This window comes from Myotis daubentonii, chromosome 5, assembly GCF_963259705.1.
Source record: "Myotis daubentonii chromosome 5, mMyoDau2.1, whole genome shotgun sequence".
Lineage (NCBI taxonomy): Eukaryota > Metazoa > Chordata > Mammalia > Chiroptera > Vespertilionidae > Myotis > Myotis daubentonii.
Window position 1 is genome coordinate 88,138,863 of NC_081844.1, and position 22,091 is coordinate 88,160,953.

The following is a 22,091-nucleotide window of genomic DNA, read 5'->3' on the forward strand; positions in this document are numbered from 1 at the left end:
GACTAGGGGGGGAAAAAATCTGTTCTCTGCTTATCCCAAACAGGAGAACTGGCAAATGCATACTGGATGTAAAGCAAGTGGCATATATGCACCATACCTCCTGCATATCTCTGGGTGCACCTCTTCTGAGTTAGGGAAATAAGTATAAACAGTGAGCTTTTGTCCTAATCAGCCTTTTCTTTTTTACTATACCCTCCACAGCTCTTTGCAAAAGCAACTGGCACTGAGAAAAAACTGTGCATTGTAAATGACCTACAATGTTTCTTCGATAATGTGGAGTTCATGGTATCAGGTAATGAGTGGTAAAGAAGGATGGGTTTCAACCCAGCCCCTCTACCTGACAAAAGGATCCCTACCCATCCCAACGCTTTCCCTGGGGGGAGTGTTTCTTCCCTGGGACCAGGTAAACAGCAGGTAGGGGTGGGGCACACTTGTGTGGCATGAAGCCCAAGTGCATGAAAAATGTAGGATGCTGCAACAGAAATAAAGCACCTAGCCAAGTGCACGCGAGGCAAGAACAGCCTCCTGCTGCCGACAGAGGGGAAGGTCCTGCAAGGCAATCACAAACGCACAGGATGTTCCAAGCCTAAGAGAACAAGTGCAAACAGACCCATGCCCACAGCAAAACCTAATGAATTGAGGCCAATTAAGTGCAGCAGCAGGTACAGCTCTGCCCTCGGGCAGCTGCAGAGCCTCCCAGGGGCCAGCTGATCACTTCCTTTGTTTGCCCTGCAAAGATGGAGTAGCCACCCATTCCCTTACTACACACCACACGCACTACACACACACACCTCATTCACTACAGACAAAGCACAACTGCCCTGCTCAGCGCTAAAGTACCGAATGTCAGTGGGGTTTCTTTTTTTGTTTTGCTTTTATTTTTGTAATGCCCATTCTAGCTTGTGGTATGTCCCTTCCATTGGGGGGGGGGGGGGGGCATCATTTCAGGGTATTTTGGAGGCATCCCAGCCCAGGGCGCTGTATTTTGCCATGAAAGCATCTTGCTGGTCGCTGGTATAAGTCTGCTTCTGTACCTGATTCTGGCACCTCCCCTCTCCACCCCGCCTAGGGCTCGCCCAGCGCATCTGACACCCGCAGGCCCAGGGTGGCTCTGTCTCGCACACAATGGCAGTTGGACACCGCATGCACACAGCGTGCGCCTGCGATTGCAAACTAAAATCTGCTCTAAAAACTCAGCCTTTTCGCGGGCTGGGGAGGAGAAATGGCACGAAAAATGTAAAATGCATCGAGGGCAAAATAAAAATAAATAAAAAAAAGACCAACAACAGTTGTCATGCCCGTTACAGCCACGTTAGCTGTCCGGTCCCGAATATGACGCACTGAAATATGAATCGGGTGAATGCAGGCAAGAAGGGGACAGCATGAGGACGGACGGTCCAGACACCCCATCACCCTAGCGGCACGGCGGGCAGCGCCACGGGGCTGGAGCTGGGAGAGGGGCGCGGTCGGGCCGCCCAGTGCCCTGGGGAAAGGTGTCATCTCCCTACACCCGGCCCCGCCAAAAGCAACCTTAGACAAAAAGCACCCCTGGCCTGGGGCGGCGCACACCGACACCCCAGGAGGAGCGGGGGTCCGGGGAGAGTCCTGAACCCAGCGTTCTTGGGGAACTACGGGCGGTGGGAAAGGAGGCTACATGGTCCTAAATTCTCCGCGCCAGTGTTTGGGTTTCCTCTTTGTTTTGTTTTCCCCAAGCCCCAGGGTCGCTCCGTCTGGGTGGCGCCCGCCGCGCCGGCTGGACTGACCGCCGCTCTCCACCCCCAGACCCGGGTCTCCGTCCCTCCCCGGGGACCGGACCGGGGATCCCAGCCGCCCCGCCCGCAGCGCAGCGGACCCGGCGAGAGAGGGAGAGAGGCGGCGGCGCCCGGACTCACCGTGATCCTCGGGATGTTCTTCTTGCCTTGGTAGGACATGGTGGCGGCGGTGGCTGAGCAGCGGCGTCCCTCCCTCCTGCTTCGGCTCCGGCTCGCCCGCGCCTTCCTCCGCGCACAGCGCCCCGAGATCAGGTGGCGCGAGTGGTGCGCTGGCCGCGCCGCCGCCTCCCCTCGCCTCCGCCCCCCTCCCGGGCTCCCGCGGCGGCTGCCAGAGACAAAAGTAAATCTCCCTGGTCCCCCTTTCACCCTCGGCCCCCCCGCACACAACCTCCTCCACTCGCGTTCACGCCCGGGCGTTTTTTTTCTTTTTCTTTTGCGGTGCCAGCTGGGACCCCGTAAGACAAGAATGGGAATGGCTGATCCGCGACTCCTCCCTCTTCTCTCTTATCCCTATTGATTTTCCTCTTTGCATCTGCCTCACCCACTTTTTCTTTTTCTTCCTTTTTTTTTTTTTTTTTTTTTTTTTTTGGTGACTTGCTTGTGCGGCGGAGCCAGGCCGCTCCACGGCCACCAGGGGGCGCGAGGGACTTTTCCGGGCCGGGATGCTGCAGTCCCGGGGTAGGAAGGGAGCTCTGCTGTCGCCCTCCTGGCCTCGAGGGCCCAGCTCGGGAAAGCGCCAGCGCCTCCCACCAGCTCGCCGTCGGATTTCTCCCCGTCCCCACCCTCATTTCTGAAAGGTGACAGCTCTGGTGTCCCTGCCAGAACCTGCCTTCCCCCTCCATCCACCTCGCGGGCTGGAGGGGGTGGCCGCCGCCTTTGTTACAGCCAAGCGCTGGGCGCTGCCTCTGCTGGTCGCTGGGTGTGTAAACAGCCGGTACAAACCCTTAAAAAGCCCAGGACTGGCCAGACTTGGTGCAGCCTGTCGGGGCCACTGTTATCCTGAGACCAAGAGAATAGGAATCAGAAATTGTTAAGCAACCCACTCACAGAGGGCTGCGAGGGGTAGGTACCGTGTCAGCTAATACCAACTGTTTTTCTGAATTCAAAAATATTATCAAAATAATATGTTTTAAAGGAATGCTGCTACCTGATTCTTAGTATCGAAGAAAGAGTATTGATGTTGCTCTGTTGAGTAAAAAGTAGATGACACCTTTAAGGGAAGGCACGTTACTGCTGGGCAGCCAGGGATTTTGTGAGTCAACCTGTTCACATTCCTGAGTTTACTTTAGGCAGCAGGGCTGATAGTCGAAAGTCACCGTTAGCAGAAGCAAAAACATGCCCTTCAGCGCTGGAATATATTGCTCCTTTACTACCTGCTCCGAGTTAACTGCCAAGGGAGGCAAATTTGGAGAAGCCACTGTGGGTGGGAGGTGAGTGGTGCTTGACTAGGGAGCTTCCAGCTCCCCTGAAAAAAAAAAAAATACCAATCATAGCATTTAGAAACAGCTACGGCTTGCTGTGCAAAAATTAGAAATCCCTCTCAAGATAAGTCTCCTACATCCCCACTCCTCAACTGTGGATCCTAACGCCCTACTAAATAGAAATTCTTTACATCTCACAAAGCATGACTAGGTCTTCGTGAGGAATCTTGAATTCACGTTTCTGTTAGGCAGAACACTGACCACACTTCAGGATATCTTTTCATTAAGTTGAAGGCTTACTTTGCAATGGAGATGCTATAAAAAAAAAACAAAACATCTACAGAAAGAGAACAGAATACTTCAGCTGGGGCTTTCCAGAAACCTGACATAATCAAAGGGGAGACTAAGGGCCCCCCCACCCCCACCCAAACACTCCCTTCTTGAGTTAATCCAAGCTTCCAGTGTATTCATGTGTAACTAGACTGAATGCAGGCTTCACAGGAAAAGTCCACTCCACTGTGATACTCTGCCCAGGACAATGAATGCCAGGCAAAGGTCACCTCCCAGAACGCTTCTGCAAAGCACAGGGGGGAGGAGTTGAGAGACGGAAACCAAAGGCACGCCCTAAACATTTTGCTTTGTTCTTAAAGCTTAAGTGCTGAGACCACTAGCCAAGAGTTGTGAAATTACAAAGCATTCTGGGGATTGACATGCAAATAAGCAGGATTATATTTAGAACAGAGTAAAAGAATTAAACTACACACTGTGAAACCCTGCAGAGGTCTCTCTGAATCTTTTCCATAGTTTACTGCCACCAAGTCTTTTGAAGGGATTTTGCAAGTTCTTCTTTTAAAAAAGCAAAAATATATAGGGGACATTTATAGTCCTAAAGAAATATTACTACCTTTTTTTTTTTAATTCCTGGGTTTCTTTGCCTGTCTTGCATCCTAATTATCTCCTCTGTTATGGTCATTATGAACCAGAACACTCTACTAATGAGATTGATACCATATTTTTTGGTTATTTGGTCCTGTGTGTGTGTGTGTGTGTGTGTGTGTTGTTTCAAGTTACAAGACTTGGTTAAACTCTTTGAGGTCAGGTTTGCCTGCAAAAGGCCATACAGAATAGGACCTGTGATGTGTTTCTCCGGATCGGAGTGCCGTGACAAGCCAGGCACAGGAATGCATAATCACCAGCTAATCGATCCAAGCTGTTCTCCTCATCAGAAATGTAAAACAAACACCATTTTATCCCTCTTTCATCCCCTTCAATCATCTCTCTCTCTTTTAAAATCAAAATCAAGTGTCTGAGATGAGTTTGAAGGAAAAACCCCTCTTTGGCTTTGCCTTTCTTATTCAAGGAGTAAGAAGAAAGGCAGCGATCAACACAAGATGCCTCTGTGTCTGGCCAAGAGGGTGAGGAGTGCACGCAGCGTGGATGTTTTCCACAGTAGAATGACTCTGAATGGTTTTCCTTGGATACACAGCAGTACTTGGCTTTAGGCATCTCAGCAAACTATGAGAGAGGGAGGGAGACACAGAGGGACTTAATTTATGGTCCCAAAGAAACTTAATTTTGGCCATCAAAACTACCGCACCCATAGACTTCCACATTTCAACCAAGGCTAAGTTTTTCTAGTAACTCAGGCCAATTCAATCCAGTCCAACCCAATTCAATTTGCATTGCCTATCCAATCTGTCAAGAAATGCTGTTGCTTCTGTCTTCTGAATACAACCAGAATGCAACCTCTTCTTTCCATCGACAAACCTGCTGTCTGTGTCTAGCCACCATCTGCTGTTACCTGGACTCCTGCAGTACCCGAACTGGGCTCTCTTCTTCAGCATCATTCATTCATTCTCACAATTTCACATGATATTTACCTTGTGCTTACGATATGCTATTATTTTTCTAGGTACCAGTGTTCCAGGGGTGAATAATAATAATAATAATGTCCCAGATCTCACATACTGGTAGTTGACTTTATTCCTTATCAACAGAGGGTCCTTTGTTAGACCTCTTCTGTATTTTATTTATGTTGGTGGTACTTTACCCCACATGACAAATTAATTTATTATTGAGTATTATCCTCTTTCCCATCACTAGAATGTGAGCTCCTTAAGAGCAGGGAATGTGTCTGTTCTATTCACTGCTATGTCCTGAGTGTATGAAATAGGGCCTTGCCCAAAGAAATTGCTCAATAATTAGGTGAGTGAATGCAAGAATGATTTAAATTCTATCTGAAGAAAAAGTAGATGGAGTAAGAACTTTCCTGTAATTAAAGGGCATATGGTTAGAATCTAGATTTAAGAATACTTTTGCATCTCTTGGGCTTCTTAGAGTTTCCTGATTCTATATTTCAGAGCAGATAAATTCAAGATGGTGAAGAATCACTTTGCTAATATGATACAGTCACAAATTCCAAGGCAACACATGTGTCACAGAATGGCTCAGTAGAATAGGTTAGGTATTTATGCACTAATTCGAGACCTGGTGCATGAATTCATGCATGGGTGGGTCCCTCGGCCTGGCCGGTGATGGAGGCCTCTGGGGGGGTGGCCGGCTGACCGGTAGGTGGGGCTGGTGATAAGGGGAGGGGGAAGGAACCCGGGAGGTTGGCCGGCCAGTCGGGAGGGCTGGCTGGCTGGGGGGAGGGGCTGCAGGAGGTTGGCTCTGGGAGTGCACTGACCACCTGGGGGCAGCTCCTGCATTAAGCATCTGCCCCCTGGTGGTCAGTGCGCATCATAGCGACTGGTCAACTGGTCGTTCTGTCGTAAGGGTCACTTAGGCTTTTATATATAGAGAGAGATTATAAAGCTAAGCTTTGAAGGGAACTTCCATCAAACTGTATGAGGAGGTAAAAAAAAAAAAAAAGCCTGTGGTCATTTAAAGAATTTCTTTAAAAAATTTCTTGTTGATAAGTTCAGAGGGAAAACTATGGACTTAAACCCAAAATGGTGCACTGTCTAAGAATCTGGGTTGAGGAGCAGAAGGACCTTGTTCCATATTGCAGCTCACACACTTCCTATTTCCATGACCTTCAGCAGATTTCCTCAGCTTTTTGAGCCTTGTTTCATCCTCTCTAAAATGAGCATCTCATTACCTACCTTTACAGTGTTTTGTGATGATTTACTAATCCATTCAACTACTATTTATTGAGTACCTACTATGGGCACCTAGGCATTAGGGATACAAATATTTGGACACTACAGACAAAAGCCCTCTTTAAGCTTCCATTTTAGGAGCAAGTGTATTGAGGATAAATAAAGCAGGGATGGCAAGGTAAAAGTCATTCCAGAGTTTTGAGGATGGGCTGGAAATTTACACAGAGGGGTCACAGAAGGCAAGGTGATAGGATGGTAGCTCAGACCAAACGGTAGCAGTGGAAGCAGTGAGAAATGGTTAGATGTTGGATCTACTTCAAGGTAATGCCAACAGTAGTTGCTGAGTATTTGACTGGGGTATGACAGAGAGAAGAATCAAAGATTACACTAAATTTGTTGCCCTGAGCAATTCAAAAGATGAAGGTGAGATAGGAAAAAGTGTAGGAGGAATGGGATTGTGAAGAAAGGTCAGGCATATGTTTGTGGACATTCCTATCAAACATCCAAGTGAAATGTTGAGCAGGCTGAGCAGGCAGGTGGATATCTGAGGTCAGAAATCTAAGGGAAGAGCTAGGAGAGAAATACGAGTTTGGGAGTTGACAGCCATTAGGTATTACTTAAAGTAACAATGCTGGAGGAGATGACCAAGGAAGGGAGTGCAGATAGAGAAGAAATCTGAGGTAAGTAGCATCTCTAATGGAAATGAGAAACCAGGAAAAGAAGCAGAGAGAGTGGTCAATGAGACAGAGGGGACAGCATGCAAGTATTGTGCTCTGAAGGTCAAGAAACAAAATTATTTCAAAGAAGAGAATGTGTTCACTTCCCTAATGGCCCCTGAAAGATTGAGGAGGAGGAGAACTGAGAATTAATCGGTACATGAGAGCACTGTTAAGGTCACTGAGCACCTTAAACAGAGCACCTATAAAATGAGTATCTAAATGCCCATATCACAGTGGTTTTTTTGTTTGTTTTTTGTGAGCATGTATGAAATTATTCAGTGGTATTTACTGAGCACCTACTATGTGTGTACCTGTGTCAGAGCAGTCTTAATGAAGTTGTGGGGGTGGAAATTAGAGACATCTAAGACAGGCAACTCTTTCAAGGAATTGTATTGCAAACAGGGACAGGGAAATGGAGAGTAACTAGCAGAGAAAGTGGAATCTAATATGAGGGAAGTATATCACGGTGTGTGCCAGTGGGCCTAATTCAGTAAGGAGAGGAAACTTCATGGAGCAGGAAAGAAATGCAGTAAATGCTCTATCATCTTGAATGGACAACACAGGTGACACCTAGTGTTCAGAAGGAGGGCTTGCCTCTTAGCAAGGAGCAAGGATGTTTCTTCCCAATAACTGAAGGGAAGAGCATAGTGGCACAGAGACAGGTGGCTAGGTAAATTTCACAGAGGGAGTTTATGAAAGTTCTCTTGTGATTGTGTCTTTTTTCTCTGTCATCAGCTAAGACAGTCTGGGGGGAAGGTGATAGAAGTTAGAAGGGAGAGGAGTTGGTATGAATTACTTTTCCAGGAGAGTAAAGGGACTAGGGAAATAGGAAATATGGTGTTATTATCTGGCAGCACTAAGGAGTTCCTTCAGTTAGTGGCCATGAATTTGAAGAAAGACTCATAAGCATGTTTGTTGATATTCCTTCTGCCGTGTACAGCTGTATGTGCGCAGAGTATGCAGGCACGGGGTAGGGAGGGTGTGCAGTTTAACAAGGGCTTTCCTAGGTGAGTGCTGACAAGGCAGAGAGAAACTCAAGGGAATTGAGGACGAGGCCTGGGATCTATGCCGGTCAGGAGACAAGGGAGGGCACAGATGTATAGACGAGTAAAGGACAGTGAACATTTGAAGATTAAATATAATTATTCATGTAAAGCTCTTAGTACAAAGTAAGTTAATTAGAGGGCAGCTATTTCTACCTTTAATGCAGGGCAGGAGGTATTTAATTGAATAGAGGGAAACGTCAAGAATATTCTGTCTTCCTTTTAATTGCTATAATATCTAAAATGAGTGCTTAGCCATGTACACGGTTTTTACTCTTAAAAATATTTTCTACTTTTAAAAAACAAATTTATGTTTTCCTATATTAATTTCCCCTACTCCTAATTTTAAGGGTGGGAAAAAAATAGTCCCCAAACAAATATAGAAGAGTTTTGAAGGGGCAAAACCACGTAGCAGACCTTTGTGAAATACGTAGGCAATTTTAGTGCGAATAAATAGACAGTTAATCTCAGAACTGCCCGTTAAGTATTTGGGTCTATTAATTTCACCTACAATTCAAAGGAAATCTTAGTTGTGTAATTCCAGTGTCACAGAATGAAAATCAAAGTGGTGATTCACCTGCTATTATTAGATGTTTACATATTAAATACACAGAAATAACCTGACAAATAAGCCTACCCTTGTTATACATAAGCCATAAAAGAGGGGGGAAAAAGGTTATAGCCACAGAGTAGTATTCTCATGGGCTTATCCCCAAATCACACTTCCACCAGTGAGAGCTAGTGTGCACAACTCCTTCTCCCCGGACGGAGCTTCTCACTCACTTCTTTAGTACAGAATGATTCTGACAGCCCCTGGCCTTCTCCATTAGCTTTCATGGCAACTCATTTTAAAGCCACAGGCAGGATTATCCAGTTGAGCCCAGTGTAATCACAAAGGTCCTTATAAGAGGGAGGCAATGGGTCAGAGAAAGAAAGGGAGATGTGATGTTGGAAGCAAAGGTCAAAATGATGTGGCCATGAGCCAGGGAAAGTAGTCCACCTCTAGAATCTGAAAAAGGCAAGAAACAGAGCTTCCGGGAGGATTTCAGCCCTCCTGATCCCTTGATTTTAGCCCTATAAGACCCATTTTAGACTTCTCACTTCCAGAACTGTATTGTTTTCAGCCCATAGGTGTATGGTAATCTGTTTCAGCAGCAATAAGAAACCACAATAGATAGAAATCAAAGTGAATCAAGGATTCATGATCAGGGAGCTAAGGTTAGTCACTCCACTAATGGAATGACTAATTTCCCTTGCCCAATTTCTGGATGTGACCTAGTTTTCAGGCTTAAAAAAATGTTAACTGGAGGAGAAGTTGGGTCATCAAGAGAAAGGAGCCTGCAATACCATGTCTGGTGTATATGATAATGAGTCTTCTCCTCTCTCCTCAAGGGCCATATACTAATGCCACTACCAACTGGGAAAGGGAATAACTAAACACCTAAGGACCAATGGATACAACTTCCCAGTTGGCACTGATACACAGAGACTAGAAGCATCAGCATAGCTTTTCTGTTAGAGAGGAGGCATGTTGAGGCCAGGTATAAATGGACCCCTGGTCTAGACCTGGCTTACATTTGGTTCTTTGGGTTCACGGACCCATCTAGTGATCATTTTCACATACTATCAGTGTTGAAGGATTCCTAGGCAGAAAGGGGAAAGATGGAAAGATCAAGGAAAATGAGGTCATGGGTAGAAGCATATGATGGACCTGGACCTATGGAAGTGGGCATGAAGACTAAAGATATAGAAATTACATATCAATGCCCTCCCCAGAGAGCATCCATCATAGCGGAGACACGAAATGAGGAAGACAAAATGACTCATTCAGTTGACATCAGCCAGGCTCCATCATTAACCACCCCAATATTGGCACAATGGGCTCACGGATGGAGTAGACACAGAGAAGAGGCTATGCAGGCTACTCACCAATGCTGATCCAGCTACTGGTGCTGTCAATCATCCATCCTGCCAGCAGCAGAAAGCAATACTACCTCGCCAACATGGCACCATCCCTCAAAGATACACAGGACCACTTGGTGAAAAGTTGACTACATTTGGACCCTTTTCATACCAGGAGGCACAGTGATTCATTTTTACAGAAATGAACACATGCTAGGTATGTTTTCTGCTGCTAGGACCTCAGGCAGCACTACTATTTGAGGGTTTAAGAAGTGTTTAATGCACTAAAGTGGGATCCCACATAACATCATGTCAGATCAAGAGGCCTGTTTAAAAGCAAATAAGATGCAAGAATGGCCACGTGATTGTGGGATCCACCAGTTATATCAGCTGCCACATAACCCTGAAGCTGCCATCGTGAGTATGGAAGAATGGCCTACTGAAGGCACAACTGAAGCACCAATTCAGAGATGATTCTTCGCAAGGATAAAGCACCATCCTCCAAGTTGCACTGGACATTTTAAATCAATGCCCTCTACTAGTATATGGTGCTGTGTCCAGAAAGAAAGAACACATGGATCCAAGAACCAAGGGGAAGAAACAGCAGAAGTGACCCCCTTTTACCTTCACTCCCAGGGACACAACTGGGAAATATGTGCGTGCCCTGAGAAGGGCATGGTGACAGGAGCTCAGAGCCCTCAGAGATGAGGGTCTGTGCTCCAACAGCAAGTAAATCACCTGGCCCAGTGAAGGAGGTAGCTAAGGATGAAGAAAATCTAGAATAGTAAAGGGCCATGATGAGTATTATTGTGGCCGTAAGACCATGGGAAAAGAGGCCCTCAGACCCCCAAGAGAAGAGATACCTGCTGATCCTGGAGTTGTTGCACCGAGCACTTACACAAAGAAGTGAAATTGAGCAGTAGCAGCAGCGCAAGGAGGGGTCTGCAGGAGACACAGTGAAGCTCCACCAAGCTCTAGGTTCAGGACTGAAGGATTCATTCCAACACTCAGTGGTCAGCCCTTCCTAGAAGCTGCCCTTGTCTAAGATACCCACCCCTGCAAGGGCAGCCTGATCCAGTCATTGGTTAACCAGAGCATTTAAAGGCCTGGCCTCCTCGCCACAAAAGAGCAACAACTATAAGGGTGATCCCAACTTCAGGACTGTAGGTCAGCTTATGTCTTTGTTAAAGACCACATCACAGATAGACTTCACCCTGGGCCCAAACCTCCCCTCTCCTCCCCTCCCCTTTCACAATTGTTGCTTCTAGGGACACTGCCTAATAAACTTCCTGCATCCTACTCTCCCTCTCAGAATCTGCTTCCCAGGAAACCCTACCTGTAACCGTGAGGCTGCTATTAAATGAACATCTACCTAATGCAACGTTTTTATTTAGCCAATATCTTAAAATGCATAAATTTTGCACTCAAATTTGGATTTCTTTAAAAATGAGGAACTTTGCAATTCTAGGCTCATAGGCACACATCAGTGTCCATCAGCTGGAACTGAATACTGGCTGAGTTTTGAACAGAATGTATTCTCCTAGTCACAATGCCTGCTGCTTTCTCTTCCTTTCCACAGAAGCCTGTATATATTAGTATACGTGCTTCCATGTATTTATGCCACCTGCCTGGTTATCATCATTTGAGTTCTGACATCAGACCATCTGAGACTCTTTAGTTATTTAGGCCTTAAAGAATAGGGACTCTGGCCCTGACTCAGTTGGTTAGAGTGTCATCCTGATAGGCCACGGTTGGGGTTCAATCCCCTGTCAGGGCACATACAAGAATCAACCAATGAATGAACCAATAAGTGGAACAACAATTTGATCTCTCTCTCTCTCTCTCTCTCTCTCTCTCTCTCTCTCTCTCTCTCTCTCTCCCCCTCCCTCCCTCCACCCCTCTCTTTCCCCCTCCTTCCTGTTTATCTCTAAAATCAATCAATAAAAATAAAAAATAGGGACTCTATGTCTCAGAGGTTTGGGTTGTTCTTTTCCAAGGTCCAGTGTCTGTTCAGAACTGAGAGAGCAATGAGCTCTCCAAGGAGCTACCTCCACCCCAGCCCACCCCACTTCACTCCCAATGGGCCCTAAATCACAAGACTGAATCCGGGAACCACCAGGCCTCCTGTTAAAAGCCTGCTTGAGAACACGCACTGGAGCTGCTGGATCTAAGGCTAAGTGCAGTCAGCTTCACCCTTGGGCTGAATGGAAACACGTGTGCTTGGACTCAGATCGCTGCCTGTACAGCACAACAGCTCACTCCAGATGAGGGATGTGAGCTTCACTCTTGGATGGAAGCTCAGAATAGCAAGCCAACCCCAAGTACAAAGCTGCAACCCCAGTTTATATTTTCCAGGTTTCCCATCCGTCTCCAGGAAGGGACTTTGGCTGTCTGTCCTTTGTTTTATTTCCTCTGGTTTCCTGCACTGAGCTGTAGCAAATGCTCCAAGGCCATAGTGCCTCCTGGCTCCCTATCTTTTCAGAGAAGTAGGAATGGCAGACACATATGCCTGAGGGTCCAGTGGTCACAGTTTCTCTAAGCAAATTCCCAAGGGAGCCAGGGAATGGAAACTGGTCCTTAGGTCATAACTTAATTATTACTGCCTCCATTACTTGTCTGTGAGTCTCCAATCATTTCCCAGTACTCTGAGGTTAAAGTCTCAGATTCTTAATATGATACAAAACTCCCCGTACAGGGCCTCTGCTCATCTCTGTGGCTTCATTTCTCTTCACTCCTGATTGTACTTTCTGGTCCAGTAACCCTAGGAACGACTAGTTCCTCTCTCACATCCAACTGCTTGCCTATGTCACACTTTCCGCCTCCAACGACTGTTGCCCTACTGGACTTGGGAAACTCCAGGCATGATCTCTTCCAGACAGCTTTCCCTGACACCTACTCACTGCCCCCTGGTGCTTCCTCAAGTCGCTGCCAACTTCCAGCACTGCCCTTACCGAGGATGCTGTAACTATCGTTTTGTTGGGCATTGTCCTCAGGGTCCTTGAGGGCGGTGCTGTGTTTATTCCTCACTGTATGCCCAGTGCCAGCATAGTATTGAGTATTGGCGAAGGCAGGCATGAGATGTGTATTGAATGCCTTGGATGAACTCATGCCAACATACATATACTCTACAGATGTGCATGCACACATCCGTACACTCATAAACAAACTCAAACCAAATGTAAACCCTCCTGGAGAGCAGAATCCTGGAGGGTTGGCTGGGGTCACAGAAAGTTCTGGATGGACTCATTTGCATGTTAACAGGATATCATGTAGGTAGACTATTAGTGAAAATGCCTGGTTAAAAAGTTAAAGATAACAATATCAGTAAAACAATTTTTTAAAAAGAGGGACTGTATTTATTTAAAAGATGCAAGTGTAAGTACTCAGCCAGGCTGGAATCAGGACCTGTCAGCCACAGTCTCTTTTACCTCCTGAGGCCTCATGGTCATTCACTCGACTGTATTTACACTAGCTACATTTTTTCTTTAAACATTTGACTGGCCCATATTTCTGTGCATTAAGCAAATAAGAGAATAAAATAAGTCTCTTGGTTCCAGTTCTCAATTGGAAAGAATCTGATTGGCTCTGCTCGAGTCAGTTATAAACCTACCATCTAATCACCTATGGAGGAGGGGTGGAGTAATCACAACATAAACCTGACTGCAAGGAGCCCACCCACGTGGAAATAGAGGAAAAGGAGCCATTATGATCTTGGCAGAACCCCAAAAGATGAAAAGACGACTGGTTCCCTGATTCTTATCTGCTGTCCACACAAACGGGCAGAGGAGGGTGCACAGAAACCCATACATCATGAACAAGGGAAAGAAAAATTGTCAAGTTTAAGATCGAAATTCTCTAACAAGTTCAGGAGAGAGTAGGTGAGATAAATTTTGCAAAGGCGACCCTTGACAATGCAAATTTGCCTGCCTGCTATATGCTAATAGTGTTCTCAGTCCACGTATTACAGGTATACGCATCTCTCTCTCCTGCCCCCCTTTCCCCTCTCTCAGGCTCCTCGGTTTCTGTCTCTGATTGTCTTTTTGCTCTAGCTTCATTATTATTTTAGATCTTCAAAGAAATCAAGTCCATGAGACCATTGTGATCAACCCACTTGATCCTATAGTGGAAGCATGCGAGATTACAAGAAGACATGGTTTGCCAACCCCTAACCCCATAGTCAGTGACATGATTAGTGTAGGTTCTGACTCCCACTCCAGAGACCACCCACCATCCATGACATACTGCCTCGCTTCATCCTAGATATATAGAGGTGTGGGGGCCGAGGCAGGTTCATGCCCTGTTCAAACCTACAGTAATACAAAGCCTCAAATAAAATAAAATTCTGTGCAATATCAGAAAGTGACAAGTAAATGCTGAATCAGAAACAAAGGTGGTGTTGTGAAAAGAGAAAAAGAGCCCACCGCTGTGCCTCAGTGGTTGAGCATTGACCTATGAACGAGGACATCACTGGTTCGATTCCCAGTCAAGGCACAGGCCTGGGTTGCTGGCTCCATCCCCAGTAGGGGGCTTGCAAGCGGTAGCTGATCAAATGATTCATTATTGGTGTTTCTATCTCTTTCTCTTCCTTTCTGAAATCAATAAAAATATATTTTTTTAAAGAGAGAAAAAGAATAGAGTCAAGGGTCCCACGTTTTAGCCATGTCTGTTTTATTACATATTATTTGACCATAAGCAATTCATTTAACTTCTCCTCAGATCTTCAATGGAGAATATGGAATTTCCTTCCAATTTGGAAGCAAATTATTTATTCTCCATTGGGCTGATGATCAAATGAGATCATGGAAATGCCCCCATTTGGGGGAAAAAATGCATCCAGAAAGGCTATTTGAACACCAGGTCTTAGTATTATTTTTTCCATCATGTGACAAACATATCCAGGACTGATATCTGCTCAAAGGTCTAATTACCATCATTGTTTCCAAGTATGACCCTCCCTGTAAGTACCTCTCTGTTTTTCGAATTATGTATTTCTCCAGATGCACGTTTCTACTTTTCCAGGCTGACCTCATTTGTTCATTTCCTGTCCATATTTCTAATCTAAGGTTGCTCTGCACTATGTCTCTTGCTCACTAGTGTCTATAGCACCATGCCATTTACCCTCATCTGCAGATGCAATTACCATAATAGGTTTATAGCCTCTTTCCAAGCCATTAATAACACAGCAAAATGAAATGTGTCTGAAGCTGCTTGCTGCCGCATCTTCCTGGGACTTGCAGCCTGCCGTTGTTCACTCTTGTTGGGTTTTTCAGCCAGTTTTGAGGGTCATTTCTCACGATTCAGAGAACCTCCTAACCCAGTGATGGCGAACCTTTTGAGCTCGGTGTGTCAGCATTTTGAAAAACCCTAACTTAACTCTGGTGCCGTGTCACATATAGAAATTTTTTGATATTTGCAACCATAGTAAAACAAAGATGTATATTTTTGATATTTATTTTATATATTTAAATGCCATTTAACAAAGAAAATTCAACCAAAAAAATGAGTTCACGTGTCACCTCTGACACACGTGTCATGGGTTTGCCATCACTGTCCTAACCCAGCCCAAGACTGTTCGGTTTGTTTGGTTTTAATCATATGGGAAGCAGACCTTGTTTCTCCTGATCATAATAAAATAAAGTAAAATCAAATAAGTTATAACATGCCAACACATCAGAATAAATCAGTGGGTTCCTTTCCAAATTTCTCCTGTCCCGCGTCAATGTGAGGGTGCTGTCTCTGTGCGGATCCAGAAATCAGGAGGACCTACGTTTCCAAGTGGAACTCCAAATCTTTGTGTTTCTTTCCAGGGAAAACCTGCCAAGTTCCTCCATAAACTGGAGCAATAGGGTGCATAATCTGTGAGGCTCCCACAGAGAAAACTTTTCCTTGTTTTTCACAATAATTTGGCTGACATTAGAGTCCCTTCTTTGCTTCCATTACAACACTTGGCAGTTTCTAAAGAGAAAAGGGTTTGAAGGAGAAAGAACACAAAGACTAATCCATGGATGAACAGACTTGAGAAATCGTTTTGATGACATGTTATTGCAAACAATTTTCTTTTCTTCTTAGCTTAGAATTAGTTTTTGTTTGGTTTTTAAATCGAGTTCAGCATGGGGTACTCCGGCTTCTTCCAATCTCTGGAAGATGTCTGTTCACTTATTGAGCATTTCTGCCAATGGGGCCTCTCACCAGAGATTTTTGCCTTTTGCAGCTCAAGCTCTAAACAGTTGGAAATTCAGGTCGATTAAAACCTCACTCTGAACTACCATAGGTATCTCTCAATTTCTTTTAAAAATATAGTAAAAACATTTACATACAGCAAACTTAGAAATGCTAAATTTTAGTTTCTGAATAAAGAAGAGAGAAAAACTGAAAGTTATCTTGATAACCGAAGTGAACGATTTGCAACCTTCTTCATCTCACGGCACATGTAAACTAATTTGTAAATTCTTCGGCACACCAAAATATATCTATTTTTGCTGATTTGACAAAAAATAGGTATAATTTTGATTCATTCACACCAGACAGCTATTGTTGTGTTGGCTGGTGTCATTGTTTTATTTGACAATCTAAGGCAAAAGAGATTAGTGTCCACCCTGGCCAGGTGGATCAGTTGTATGGAACATTGTCCTGTACACCAAAAGGTTGCATGTTCGATTCCTAGTCAAGGCATATACCTGGGTTTCAGGTTCAATCCCCAGTGGGGCCACGTACAGGAAGCAGCGATCAATGTTTCTCACATTGATGTTTCTCTTTCTCTCTCTCCCTTCCTCTCTCTAATAAAATCAATGAACATATCCTCGGGTGAGGATTAGAAAAAAAGTTTTAAAGAGATCAGTGCCCTTGACTAAATAGCCAGGTATTGCATGTTTTAAAAATTCTTGCCCCACACCATTTGAAAATCACTGCCCTAGTTAATTGCAGTATTTTGAAGAAAAGTCTAATTTGTATCAGTTCCTTTCATCCGTGAAAGTAGAAAAGCACAGACTAGGGACACAGACCTGGTTTTCTATCGGGGCTCTATCAAATGCTTGCTTTAGGAAACTGGGAAATTTTCTCAACCTTTTTGAGCTTATTTCTTCTTCTATATAATGGAAATGATTCTATAGACACTGTGGAAAATTTTTTAGATTAAATGAGCAAAGTGGGGGCTAATAAATACAGTGTCTGGTGCATAGCAGGTGATCACTGTCAGCTGCTTCCCTTGTCCTCCCTTAAATACAAGGACACAATCTGTCATCTTTTATTAATACATGTGGCTCCCTTTCTCATAACACTATTACCAGGCAGTTTTCAACTGCTAAGAGGAAAATGTCTTTTCATGAATTTAATAAGGATAATGATACTAGGCAGGCATCATTCTAAATGCTTTGTATGAATTATTCCATTCAATCCTCACAAAGGAAGGTCATTTTACTATTCCCATTTACAGAAAAGGATGAGGAAGTTGCAAATGGTTACAGATGGGTCAAGAATTAATGTATATAAAGCATTTTATGTAATGCCTGCCACATGTAAATTCTTAATAAATTAGAAAGTTAGTGAAGAAATAAGATTTTTGTAATACAATTAGATCCCTAGTTGTCATATCCTTTTATTTATTGTTACCATCTTTATTGAGATATAAATCATATACCATAAAATTCCAATTCATTGTTTCTCAGTATATTCACAGAGTTTTACAAAGATCACCACGATCTAGGTGTAGAATATTTTTATCACCCGAAAAGTCCTTTATTTTTTAAACTCTGAATTTTGATAGGTTTCTTAAAGAAGAAATTGTATCAAAAATGTCACTTCTTTCATACATTGTTGGTTGGAATGGTAGAGCCACTCCAGGAAACAATTTGGCAGTTTCCTACAAGACTAAACATACACCATTTGACCTCACAGTTACACTCTTGGGCATTTATCCCAAAGAAATAAAACTTACATTCCTACAAAAACATGGACAAGAATGTTCATAGCATTTCTATTGGTAATAGCCCCAAAGTGAAAACAAGCCAAATGTTCTCCAGTAGATGAGTGGGTCAGTAGAGTCTGGTACACCCACATAATACAATACTACTCAGCAATAAAAAGGGTCAAACTAGTGATAGATGAAAAAGTAGGAGGAAAGGATGGATCTTAAGGGTATTATGCTTAATGAACAAAAATAATTTCACAGTGATATACTGTATGATCCCATTTATATAATGTCCTCAAAATGACAAAACTTTAGGTAGCATGAGGGACTTCCTTTAGTGATGAAACAATTCTGTATTTTGGTTGTAATGGTGCTTATGTGAATATGTGTGGGGTGAAATTGAATAGAACCACACACACACACACACACATACACACACACACACACACAGAATGTAAATTTGGTGAAATATGAATAAGACCCTGCCATCTAGGTAACATTATTATACCAGTGATAGCTTCCTGCTTTTGACATTGTGCTACTGCTACATAAGATGTGATCATTGGTAAAAGCTGAGTAAAATGTTCAAAGAACTCTATGTACCATTTTTGAAAATTCCTGTGAGCCTATAATCATTTCAAAATAAAAAGTTAAAATAATGGCATTTCTAAAGGAAAGCCAAGAGGAGTTTTGAAGAGGATGCCCAGACATGAAAGCTGGCATTCTGATTTTTTTAAGATTGACACAACGTGATCATCATTGCTAAAGACTTGACAGAAAGATGAAATTACTCAAAATGGAAAATTATTCAAGGGAATGGAAAGAACACCTCAAAAGGACAGATAAAAGCAAAGCTTCAAAGATGCTAATAAACATAAGATAAATTAAAGAATAAATAAAGATGCCTTATAAAAGGTGGAAAGATTGAAGTAATTAGAAACTACAGGAGTAATCCCATTTAATGGACTGTCTTCGCATGTTATCATAATGAGGAAGATGACTCAAACTCTTGAAAACACTCTTAAAAGTTTTAGAGGGGTAATTACAGTGAAAAAAATATGAAGTTAATCCTTTAATTTAATCCTCACCCAAGGACATGCTTAGAGAGAGGAAGGGGGGGGGGGGAGAAAGAGAGAGCGAGAGCAACATTGATATGAGAAAGAAACATCAATTGTCCTTTTGTAGTGCCCTGACCAGGGATCAAACCCACAACTCAGGTATGTGCCCTGACTGGGGATCGAACCAGTAACCTTTCAGTTCAAGAGATGACATTCAACCAACTGAGACACTCCAGCTATGCTGAAGTTAATTTATTTGGATTAAGAACATGAAGTCAAAGTAACACCAATAAACACATCCTTAGAAATAAATGTATGATTATTATATTGTTTCTATAGATTATATATATATATATGAACCCTAATACACAAAAAGACCAAACAGCAGAACAACCAAACAATCGGTTGCTATGCCGTGTGCTGACCACCAGGGGGCATGCACAGAACATGGTGGGCATCAGCAGCAGGTGGCAGAGCACGGAACATGGCGGGCATCAGCCGCAGTGGGATGGTGAACAGGTGAACAAGGGCGCCAGACCATGGCGGGGCGCCGGTTGCTGTCATTGGGGCAAGCCTCTGCTGGTTACTGAAAATTCTTTGCTCCCATGCGTCGCGGTCCCGCCAGGTGCTTGCACCTGCTGCCCGCACCCGGTGATGGCCCTGATCGCTCGGCACCATCAGCGGGTGCAAGTGGCAGCTGCAGTCCCTGATCGCCTCTCAGGGCTTCTCCACCTCCCCCTGCTCCTGAGGGGCGATCGGGGCAGCAGCTGCTGCTTGCACCCACTGACGGCGCCGGCCCCACTTGCACCCGCAGCCAGCACCAGAGCCGCCGCTCACACCTGCTGCTGGTGCCCGGTGCCAGTCCCAATTACTCAGCACTGTCAGCAAGTGTGAGCAGCGGCTGCCGGCCCCGATCGCCCCTGAGGACTCTCCACCTCCACCTACTCCTGAGGGGTGATTGGGGAAGCAGCTGCCACTTGCACCAGCTGACAGCACCGGCCCCAATAGCTCCGCACCATCAGGAGGGTACGAGCAGGGCCAGGGCCATCAGCGCATGGGAGTGGCAGCGGCAGGAGCAGGGCTACCAGCAGAGAGGAGACTGGGGGCTGTGGTGGGAGGGGCCGGAGGGCCAAGACCTGCCCCTGTGTCCATCACAGCCTTGCAGCCCACAGTTCCTTTCAAGGTGCACGAATTCGTGCACTGGGCCCCTAGTAGCAATAACAATAAACACAAGAGTAAAATTATTAAGTTCTATCTGCCCCAGAACTTTTCTCTGTTTTACATGCATTATTTAATTCTCATAATAACCTGGCATGATTGATACCATTACTATGGCCCTTTATTGAGTGAGAAAACTGAGCCACAATGTTTTTAAGTTACTTGACCAAGCTCACATAGCAAGCAAGTTGTAGAGCTAGTTAATTCATAGAACTACAAATGGTCATGAGCCCCATTTCAAAATTCAAAATTAAAGAAAGGATATGAATTAATCTCTAATTTTAGCATGGGAAATTAAACCCTAATGTCAATTAGTCCTTCAATCACCCAGTCAATGGAGACACAAACTGATTTTATTTATATTAGCATGAACTTTTAGTTATCCAGGGTCCACTCAGAGGACAATTTTTAACTATAAAATAATTAACATCCATAATGATGAGTAAGGCAATATGGTAGGTTAGATAACTTAGCTTTTCCAACACAAAATATATAAACACACAATCAGAGGCAACAGAGGGGCGGGGACGGGGGGAGGGCTGAACATAGACATAAGCAGGAGAGCTGACACTTGGGCTGCCTTAGGGAAATCTGTCCATCTTGGTAACCAGGGGTTTGGGTTTTAAAGCTTCAGAGAGGACAAGAAATCAGTGGGGTTGGAACAGAGACACCCCCTTCCCTGTATAAATGTTTGTCCTTCTGGAAGAAAAGCAAGTAGGAACATCTTTTTAATAAAGGGTAAACACATGGAACTTGTTGGCCTTGTGCCATGCTCTTGATGGGGCACTGAAAGGTGGGTCTCTTCAGAATTTGTAATAATGGGAGGACCCTCGCACAGGCTTGGATTTTATTTTAAACCACCAAGAATTCCTAAATTAAGGTATTAACATTAAAAATGGTCACCACAAAGATACCTTGAGGTATCAGGCAAAAGCAAAACCACTCACAAGACACTCTAGACCAGCGGTTCTCAACCTGTGGGTTGCGACCCCTTTGGCGGTCGAACGACCCTTTCACAGGAGTCGCCTGAGACCATCCTGCATATCAGATATTTACATTACGATTCATAACAGTAGCAACATTACAGTTATGAAGTAGCAACGAAAATAATTTTATGGTTGGGTCACAACATGAGGAACTGTATTTAAAGGGCCAGAGGTGGAGAACCACTGTTCAGACACTCAGGCTCATTAGATTCTTTCAAAAAAATAGCACTAAGATGAGCTAGTTAGTTAGAAGTTGCAAAACACATAAGGAAATAATTTATCATCAGCAAGATTTAGCAGACATAATAAGTAAACTAAGTCCCCTTCCAAACTTCATATAATAAAAGAATCAGATAAATAAAATCAGTATGTTTACAATGACAAAATTCATAGTACAAATAAGATTTAAGTACAAGAACAGAATGATACACCATTCAAACAGAAAAATGTAGATTTTTTTTAAAAGGTGAAGGGCATATGTATCCCGGAAATTACAAAGAAATAGACAATGTAATTAAACACTTCATGGACAAACAGCAGATTAAATACATCTGAAGAGAGAATTTGTAAACTGGAATGTAAAGATGATTAAATAACTCTAATTGTGGCAAAAAAAAAATGAAAAGAAGTGGAAAATACAATGGAGAGGAAAGAGACCGGGACATTAGTGAGATGGTTCACCATTAAGTTAACAGGGATTGCAGATAGGAAAAGAGAGGGGATGGAAAGAGACAATATACACAGTGATAAGGGCTTAAGACATTTCCAGAATTGTTGAAAGAGGTGGCTCCTCAGATTCAAAAAGTATGTTGAGTTCAGAGAAGGAAAAATAAAAATACCCAAATCTTTACTAAAATTTCAGAACTCATAGACAACAAAAAGATGTTAAAAGTAAGCAGAGAGAAAGAAAGATTATCTGCAAAGGAATTTTGATTCTGAAACCACATCAGATTTTGAAAACTTTC

The 22,091-nt window shown here is 43.9% G+C and overlaps 1 protein-coding gene across 2 annotated transcripts in view; it reads right to left on the minus strand.

The window, feature by feature from the left end:
• DPYSL3 (dihydropyrimidinase like 3) overlaps positions 1-22,091 on the minus strand; it is a 104,914-nt gene that overhangs the window by 58,506 nt on the left and 24,317 nt on the right. The window contains exon 1 of one of the 2 annotated variants that reach the window (XM_059698792.1): positions 1,893-2,139. The exons of the other annotated variant lie outside the window; for it this stretch is intronic. Coding sequence (XP_059554775.1) covers positions 1,893-1,931 — 39 coding nt within the window. The 5' untranslated portion in view covers positions 1,932-2,139. Of the gene's footprint in view, positions 1-1,892; positions 2,140-22,091 lie in introns of those variants that run through there. 2 annotated transcript variants of the gene reach the window in all.